This window comes from Anser anser (assembly GCF_964211835.1).
Source record: "Anser anser genome assembly, chromosome: Z".
Classification (NCBI taxonomy): Eukaryota; Metazoa; Chordata; class Aves; order Anseriformes; family Anatidae; genus Anser; species Anser anser.
The window spans coordinates 73,273,137-73,283,298 of record NC_139723.1 but is presented as its reverse complement, the minus strand read 5'-3'; the positions used below and the strand labels follow the sequence as shown (position 1 = coordinate 73,283,298).

The following is a 10,162-nucleotide window of genomic DNA, read 5'->3' as shown; positions in this document are numbered from 1 at the left end:
GAGCCACACCTTCACAGCTGGAACAAAACAGCAGAATGAATTATTGGTGCTGGATGCAATGACAGAAGGAAATATCACCGGTGTGTAAGAGTCCAGTATTTTTATAAGGCCTATGCATTATTGATGGAAAATGCATGTGTTCTGGAAGACTTTTAAGCAGGAATAGACCATTGTAAGCAGCTAACCTTCCCTTAGCAAACTCAAATAAGCCTGAAGTCTTCCTCCTTCCATAGTACTGCTGGTGTATCAGTAGTGGACTGGACTCACAGGCACACAACAAAATCAGCACTAATTTCCTCAGTAATGAACTCAAGAATTCACAATCAACCTACAGATTCAAAAGTCTCATGAGCAATACTGGAACTGTCTATGAGAACTCAATGGCAGTGCATGAAAACAAAATAGGAGTCCATCTACCACTTAGCTGCAAACGAGGATGTTCAGAAGCAGCCTGGCTAAAAGAACCAGGCAAGTGTGCCTGTGTTTAGGGTGACAGACCACCAACGTCTCTCTCCTCATACCTGAGAGTGCTGATCAGCTTTGGAACCCTGCTCCATTCTGCCTCCAGGCTGAACAATGGACACGTTACTGAATTCTCTTCCTTGGCTTCCCTTAGGTTAAGTCTAGCAAAATATAAATAAAGCTCTAAGTTTGTAGAGATTAATTTGCACCACGCAAGTTAAATATATATTAAAAAAAAAAAAAGTTATTTTCCTGCTAGGTATTAGGAGTAGTTTTCAGATGTTTGAAAGGGCTTCCTTTCTCATACACGGTAGTTCCCTTCCACTCCTCACCCCTGGCAACCCACATACCCTGTGATACAGTCCATCTTCACATATGTATCCGCTTTCCTGTCCTCTATGTGTTCACAGAAAATGCATTAATTCCCAGTTCAAAAACATACACAATTTGTATCTCCCTGACTCCACCCTGTTGGTCCCATCACCAGTGGTCCTGCACCCTCACTTCCAACAGCCTGCCTCTGCCCACACGCCCCCAACCGCAACTTCACAGAACCCTTTCCATCCACAAGTTCTGCTACATCTCCCACACCTGTACCACTCCCCAAACCCTTGTCCCAAACTCAAGTTAAGCCCCTGTCCTATGGCGAGGTGTGGAGAACCTACCCACCACAGGTAGAGGAAAGTCAGTACTTATAAGAGACAGGTTTCTATGAAAATTAATTTCAATCTCTGGTAATAATACGTTAGCATTACAGTTGGTCTTTTCTTCTTTACAGTTTTCGAGCCACTCTCCCCCAAGCCTGTAGCGCTGCTTATACATCTCTGCTGTCTACAACACAAGTGTTACCTAACCCAAATCAGTGCTACAGGTGCAATGCCAAAGCACTAATAGCAATGCAACGTAATCCACTATCTTCAAATGGTACCACCCATCATCCTAAACAAGAAGTCTCCTACAAAGCTTTTTACTCTGTATTCTGCTGCAAAACAATGGCAAATCTGTGTTACTTACGGCAGATTTACTTACTTTTCAAGCTACTAAACACCGACAGACCGTTCCACTGCTCGGTCCCGTTCTAGACCTGTCAGCTTGATGAGATCTGGAATCCAAGTCTAAATCCCCTCCTTTCTGAACCCAAATACTCGATTCATTCTCTACCTCCAATATTTCCCCTTGATTATTTACCCTCTACAATTCGTAGAGTTCCTAGAGTTGCTGCTCTTAGAAAGCCAGCCCTCAAAACCAGGACAGCACATCTGTCAGGATCCAGCAGTAATCCATGCTCATAAGCTTATTTTGCTTCTAAACTTGTTCTCTGTGAAAATACCAAGGACTCCCCACTTGAGAACATAACTATCAACATGACACCAACCTACAATAAAATGCTTTATCTGCAATCTGACAATAAGCCAAGACCACATGCTTCTGCTTTCCTGAACCTCAGTCCTCTTACCTTACTATAATTTCATAGCTGTTGTATGACCTAGAAATAAACTAAGAGAGCACCAACCTTCAACACAAGCTTTTACTTTCTTTCCATTGGTTTTATGATCTGGGGAGCACTTACCACATGTAGCCAGATAAGTTTTCAATGCTACCTTTCTCATCTTGATTCCAAATATCAACAGTTACTCAAAGAAATCTTAGAAATTAGAAGACTAGAGGAAAAAAAATTGTTTTGCCTTCCATAACTATTTTTAAAATCCAATCTCATATTATTAAATCCGAGTCACAGTTATCTGATCCATACTTTATCTTCCAGTATTGTCAGAAAGCATTTGTTCTCTCTCACTATAATCTATGTTTAATTTTTCAAAGATGTTTATCTCAGTCTGTACGGGTGGAATTCATCTACTCTATTTCAGCATTTGAAGTTAACTGCCAGTCAACTTAGGCTTCCCTTGTAGTCAATGGAAATAATTAAGCACCTTGGGAGGCTGATTCATCTAATTCAAAGATACTTATCTAGCACGAGGCATATGAATGGCCCTCTAAGGCTGTGTATTTCTTTCCACTGGATATAAAAAGATTCAAACAGAAAAAAAAAGAAAAAAAAAAAGAACAGATTTAAATGTTTAGCTGTATATAATAAATTAAGCAAAAATGAATCCCAGCTAAACTACTGTTGCCACTGAGATTTCCTCTTTAACTACATTGTAACACTTCAGCATTTTCATATTCAATTCATACGAAAGACAAAGACAGAGAAGCTAGTGCAGCCACTGGCTGCTAGTGATGATGATGAACAATAAATATATAAATAAATCCCTGCTGGCAAAGTGGCAGTGTACTTCACTAGTACTTCATTTTTAATAACAAAGGCTTTCTCCTTTAGATCCCTCTCATTTGGATACTCCTGAGAGATTCAAAACAGCTGACAACTACCCTTTATTAACAATTTTTATCCAGACAGTTATGTTTTATTTTCCACCACAACTAATTAACATGTTCTGCAGAGACAGAAGAAGCCAACTAATTAATTCAGTAACATCCTAAAGTGGTCAATGTTAACCCTTTTTCTTTTTAAAACCAAAAGAATAAACAGGCATCATTAAACAGCAGAGAAGTCAGTATTTTATTCAAACAGATCCAGGAAATCCTATACATGCAAAACATGGCATGCTGTACAAAAAAACAAACCAAAACAAAACAAAAAACACAGATGTTGCAATCACCAATTGTCAAGCTTCATTCCAGTTTGAGAATAAGATGGTCACAAGAACTTTTCGGCTCCCTGTTTCAAGATGTCACTATCACGACAATAACTAGAATTCATAACCTAATATCATCAGAAGGAAAATCACATTTACTGCTGGAGATGGGAACGACAACCCTTCAAACCCAGCACAACTGTTGAGCCTGATGGTGTAGATGAACACCCCTCTAACTTTGCTCAACAGTGCTGAAGTTAATAGCACTTTTGCAAAGCATTTCAGTGGAAACAGATACACTGATAACACTGACCTCTGAAAGCAGGGAGGCAGTCCTTCCCATATGAGTAAATACACAACACTGACACAAGCACAAAAGGCAAAGAAAGGAAAGATGTGTTTGATTATAGCTGAGCTCCTTCAAAACAGGAAACAGAAAACACCTTACAGCTTCTTGCACACTTCCTTTTCTAGACAGAGAACGTCTCTTCTTTGAAGAAATGTCAAAATCTTTCTCACGCTAACTATTCCTATGTCTGAACAGGTTATATTATTTGTTATGAAAAAACAAGATGAAGAAGTTCTTCAAAAAACATGACTTTAAACTTGAATGAAACCGTATCTAATCAAATGCCTATTCAATAAGCACTTATGAATCTATTTCAGAACTGAATGAACAAATAAAAATATATCTTGGTGATGTTTTACATTTTTTATAAAATTAATAGTAATTGTTTTGGATAATTAGATGTTGAAAAGTGATGATTATATGTGTGTGTGCATGCACACTGATCTAAAAATTCACGTTTGCAAAAATTAATGAACGCTTAGTCATGTAAGACCAACATGGCAATTAAGTCTTTGAAAAGGACAATTAATTTCTGCAACAACTGTAAATGCCCTCTTAAGAATTAACAATATTCAACTGTACTATGCTCTGAGAGAAGTGATTTTTCTACAATACACTTTCTATTTCAAAAAACACTATGCTTCTTGAGCAAAAAGGATGTTATTGCCTTTAAAAATGTGTTATTTTGAAAATAGAAATCAAGTATTACAAATGCAAAGATTTCAAAAGGTTTCACCTGGCTACAAACCTCTTATTTGAAATTTTTTTTTTTTATGCAAAATATTATAAAAATTAAGTGGAAATGATATGTTCCCAATCCTGAATTCTCTGAGAGTTCCACACTAAACTGTTTTTTCCAGTCCAGTTAGGAACCTATCGTCTCTGTCATGTCTCCCCTGAGAATGAAAAGAGAGTAGTCTTAACACGGAGCACATAAGAGAAATAGGTTGATTTTGTTTCTTTTAACTGTCCATGTGAGGAACCAACAGCCACCTTCCCCTAAAGAAAGATGAAGACCAGGCAAACAAGTCTCTCAAGTCTCTCACAGTATGAATACCCATAACCACCACAGCATCTAAAATCCACAAAGAATACAAAAAGGGAGACTTGGGCAATGCTGTCCTGAGCAACTGGTTCACTGAGAGCACACTTTAAATTCACAAGAATTATGAAAAGCAAATTGATTCCCTTATCAGATTAGCCTTACTAGGACAAAAAAAAAGGCTAAATGTAATACACTAGCCTTCAGATGTAACAATGTCCAACTCCCACCATTTTACTTTCAGTGGTGTATAGTATATATTGTAGTATAGCACTTAAGGGAAGGCCAGCTTCAGTCTCCGCTGAATGTTCTTTCTTCTGGTGAAACATTTAATAACAACTAAGCATTCAGGTGCTTGTTTGGTATAGCATGGCCTTTCATCTAATCAGAAAGTATTTATATATATAAAGTATTTAACCATTCACCTATGAAGGCAACAAGAAAGTTTCTACTGATTACGCTGAGTACAGATCAGATCCCAGGGCTATCACACACCAACACACAAAATGAAAATCTATCTCTGCTTCACAGAAAACTTCACCATAGAAAAATTAATCTTGATGAAAATAAAGACTTCTGATAACAGAGAACAGGTCACACTAGCTCTAGGACAAATAATGCTAATGATTAAGGATTGAAATATGTTTTGTTTAAAATCTCTTTTCCTTTTGCATTTTAAATAAGAGTTCATTAATTACTCAGAAAACATAGACATTAACCTGTAAAACTATGGAATACAGTAAGAAGAACGCAGTTGCTAGAATGTAGTTAAGCATTTTAACATTACATTTGTTCATGAGATTTTCAAAATCAAGTCTTGGCTTTCTTCTCCAAAAATATGGATTGAAGTACAACTCAGGTTATTGTTTTTTCACTTTACAAAAGAAAAATAATTTCAATCCTTTTATTGTGCAGGCTCTCCCACTGCTTAAAAAACAAAAGAAACCCAATGCAATAAATAACGCTAGTTCTTGAAACAGTACTGACAAGACATAGGGTGGCCCTATCGGGCTCTGATAAAAAGGGTTTCATCAGGAGTTGCAGTGCAATTCTCCTTCTCAGTAACAGTTTCTACTGTGCCTGAAGCAGACACAATCACTACAGTTTTAGCTGCTGAAAGAGCTTTCTCCTTCTCTGCAATGGCAGCACATACCGCCACAATTTCATCGCTTTCAAAGTCATAGTCTGGGATTGATGCTTGTGCCATCTCTTCTCCTTTGGCCAGTGCTTGCACTGTCTCAGTCTTTGTTGCCTTCTGCTGTTCATACAGTTTTCTTGCCCACGAAAGGTCCTCCTTCCATACTTCAGGGTTCATTGGAAAGATGTGTAAGGATACCTGAAAACTCCGAATTGCCTACAAACAGAATAGGGAGAAAAACACAGATTGGCAACTTTAATGCCTACACATTTCATCGCAGAAATTGACAAAAAAAAAAAAAAAAGCGTATTGTTCAAGCAAAGACAAAAATAATTTCACTCCAATCTGTCTTTAATAGAACATCCTTCCTCAGCTCAAAGTTCAGTAATAGCATTACCCCCGGATAACACTGCATGCAAGTGTCTGAAAGCACCAAGAATGCATGAACAGATCAGGTACCTGGCAACAAAGGCACAACAAATAAGAGTTCACATGTCAAAAATAATACTGTAATTAAAAGGCTAAAAGCCAAATCATTTTTGTTTTGATGGCTTTCTATCCCACTTTTCTCCTGACATCAGATGTATGGGAAGGCAAGTGTAAAGAGTTTAAACAAATACAGAAAAGGAATGAATGGGATTTGAAGCATCACTAACATCGCTCCTTTTAAATTAGCACATAGTCATTTCATATGCAGACCTAATACTACAGTAATCCTACCCTCATGATAAGAAGTCTCTGTACCAGGTCAGCTAAGCAAATTGGTTGCAAACACACTTGCTGAATCAGGCAAAAGTACACAAATGAGCTTCCAATTTAGAGAGCTGCTCTAAGAAAGAAATCCTCTAATCTTATAAACCATGTAATATTAATAAAATTAATTAAGCATAGTTGACATTTTTTGTCTTTTCTTTAAGCTCAATTGTGAGAAGTTTGGCAAACACAAATACCCAGCACAGACATTGCTAAATATAAAAAATCTGTCTAATCCAGTAGATGTGATAATCAGCAATAAGAAGAAATTGCTACAACATTGGAAAAATGCCATAACAAAAATTAAAACTGTATTGGATTTATAGTTATATTAACAGTGGAAAGGTCAAGACTAACTTTATCTACTCTGATTTACAGGTATGTACACACAGGCACATAACTATTTCACATTTACAATTTTATGGTCAGTTATGATAGCGGCCACCTGAATGATGAAATTCTTGCATGACGATGCACAGAAGCCTTCCCATGGGGTAGAAAATCGGGGATAATACTGCTGAATAGTATTCGGGAAAAGTTCCAGTAACTTGCATATAAAGACTTTAAAGACATGAACAATCATCAAATGATGTATTCTTTCATAATTTATAAATACTCACAGAATGCAAATAAATCTGAAAAATCACTGCTTTTCATCTGCATTAACAGAAACTGCCAATTCATCCTTCTTCTGGCAAACAGTAATATACAACTCTGTATGACGTAAACTCAGAAGCAACAGATGAGAGATACAAAGCAGATTTTAAGTAATGTTGATTATGCTATCAGCATTATTGCTGTTGTAATAGGCAGCCTTTCAGTTCCAGGAAAAAGAAATACTTTACAATTGGTCCACAGCCAGATCTGAAGTGTAGGAGCACGCTGGACTTTAAACAGGAGGAGTACAGTTTATTCTTGCAGAACAGTGTCACTTTGTTCAACTTTGCTTCCTTTAATTTCCAGGGATAGATGAGCTACAAGTAAACACTAAATGCTCTTTTATTTTTTTTTTTATTTCTGTTAAACACAAAATATAAACAAACACCATCTGCCTTTAAACCTTCCATGAAAGAAGCCCTTTAATTAAAACCTTTCTATATAGTTATGTTCATGCACATTAAACAACATTAAACACAGTAATCAAATACAGATCAATGTACAGCTACATTTAATAGGCTGAGAAGCTGCCTTGACAGTTGTATGATACAGCATGAAACAATCCTCTTTGTAAATCCATTAGAAAAAAAAAATTGGACATGACATTGCTATAAATAATATAGATTTGAAGTAGCGCAAAAGGTCAGAGGGATTACTTTTAAAGCTACAACACAATACTGAAAAATGCCAAATTATTATTCACATAAAATCTCATGTTGCTATTGTACTTGCTTCTACAGTCATCAATTTCTATTAAGACAAAAGAACTGAAAATAACAGGAAGACAGAAATCCGTAAGTATACCCCAAACTGTCACGGGTGGCAGTTAATCTATCCATCCATCTAGAATATGCCAGATAAAATGTACAAAACTGATTTATATTCCTATTTCTCATCTTGTTTACAACTTTAATCATGACAAACAGCTGCTGAAAGCAAATTGGGATGCATCTTTCTTTACTCTTGTACTGAAGTCATTCACTCATTCACTTGGGTCAATTCAGGAAGTGCTACTGTTAAATCTCCTGCTGATGGAGATGTAAATCTCTTACTCCAATTATGGCCTTATGGGAAAATGTGATGGTGCTAGACAAACTTGATATTTTTGGCTTCATTTTAATGGGCAGCTGTGGTCTCAGGGACCTTGCATCTAAGGATGTTGTGATTTTAACCCAGTAGAGGTTCGTGCATTTGTTTTGGTTCTTCAAATAAGCGTACTATAAAAGCTACTGCATGACGTTCTAGCTTGCTGAGTTAAGAATCTGAAGAATTTGTATTTTTTAAATATTTGCCATTTTGTCATACTATTGGGTTTTCTACTGCAAACAATCATCCTGTTATTCATCTCATGAGCAGAATCTCTCTTGCTGGTATGCAGAGTCTTTAAATGTAAAATGCAGTTTTGATCTGACTACAATCATTAGTAACATGCTTTTATATCACATGGACCTAGTAATTGCTGCTATACAGTGACCTTTCCCCTTAAGAAAAAGTAAGGAAGCATCTCAAAAGATTATGCAGTTCACACCTGTCCCCAGGGCTTACAGTAGGTTTTTATGTTACATCTGACAGGAGTCTAGCTGACCTATTTTAAAAGTTGTCCAACAGTGGAGATGTATATACACCTATAAGTAATCTCTTTCCATTTTTGATGATCCTTACAGAAGGACTTTTTTCCAACATGTTTTATTGCAATTTAGGCCTGTTATTTCTTGTACTATTCACAGTTAACATAACTCATTTTTGCAGAAACCTTTAGTATATTTAAAGACACTGAGCAAATTCCTCTTTATATTTCTCTTCTTTAAACCCAAAGAAATCCAATTCTTCCAGATATTTTCACTCTAGTTTAATTATTTTTTTGACTTAATCTGAATAGCAAATGCTTTTATTTTAATTTAAAATAGGCTAAAATTTCCTATACAAGATTTCTGTTCAGATTATTTCTTCTTTCCAATAGACATTTTTTCACTGAAAATTTCTTTCCAACAAAAATAATTCTTCCGCATTCAAGAACGAGATGAACACCTTATGTTTTGCAGTTCTTAAGTTTATAAATCCATTTTATTCAGAAGGTATAGTGTTTTCATGTGGAAATATGACTTGAGTTATAATAGGAAATTTTCCAGATGTGAAAGATTTTTGCATTAAACATACTGGAATTCGGCCACGCTATACACCTGTAAAAGTCGTTCCCATTTGCCAGACGTCTGAGGCAACAGTAGCTTAGTTCTCCCACGCTGAACTTCTCCGTTGCAGAGTATTCATGCGGAGTGGATTAGGATGCATCATCCCCAGGGGTGACTCAGCATACATCCTCCCTGGGGCACAGCATCTGAGGGCTGACACAAAAGGCCACAGGACGTGAGCCTGACATGCATTACCCCAGAGTCACAAGAATACAGCAAGTACACAGCGGCCTCTGGCAACTAGTAGAAAAATCTTCTTCGGTTTCTTCGGCCCTGAGCCCATGTCTCCATACAGACTTGCGTTATAGAAAGTTTGTCAGTCACAGTGTCCACTTCGGGTTTCTCTTCAGTGTGCATGTTCATTCTTCATCTGACAATGACACAGGCATTTCTGTCCTACTTTCTTTTGCTCCAGTGAGGTGCTCCCACTTCCCTGAGCTTCCTTTGCACCAACTCATAGAATCACAGAATGGTTTGGGTTGGAAGGGACCTCAAAGACCCCCTGCAATGGGCAGAGACACCTACCTCTAGACGACGTTGCCCAATGTCCCATCCAACCTGGCCTTGAGCACTTCCAGGGATGGGACATCCACAGCTTCTCTGGGAAACATGTTGCAGTGCCTCACAACCCTCTGAGTAAAGAATTTCCTACTACTGCCTAATCTAAGTCTACAGTCTTTTAGTTTACTCCGTGTCCTATCACTGCACTCAAAGAGTCCCTCCCCAGCTTTCCTGTAGGCCCCCTTTAGGTACTGGAAGGCCACTATAAGGTCTCCCCGGAGCCTTCCCTTCATCAGGCTGAACAACCCCAACTCCCTCAGCCTGTCTTCATAAGAAAGGTGCTCCAGCCCTCTGATCATCTCTGAGGACATCCTCTGGACTTGCTCTAATAGGTCCATGTCCTTATGCATCATATAA

At 37.5% G+C, this 10,162-nt stretch overlaps 1 protein-coding gene across 1 annotated transcript in view; it reads right to left on the bottom strand.

The window, feature by feature from the left end:
- Positions 1–3,016: 3,016 nt before the first annotated feature.
- The window catches only part of TTC33 (tetratricopeptide repeat domain 33), a 52,295-nt gene continuing 45,149 nt past the window's right edge, over positions 3,017–10,162 (bottom strand). Inside the window, exon 4 of the mRNA XM_083818430.1 lies at positions 3,017–5,861. Within this exon, the coding sequence (XP_083674556.1) occupies positions 5,511–5,861 (351 nt within the window). The 3' untranslated portion in view covers positions 3,017–5,510. The remainder of the gene's footprint in view (positions 5,862–10,162) is intronic.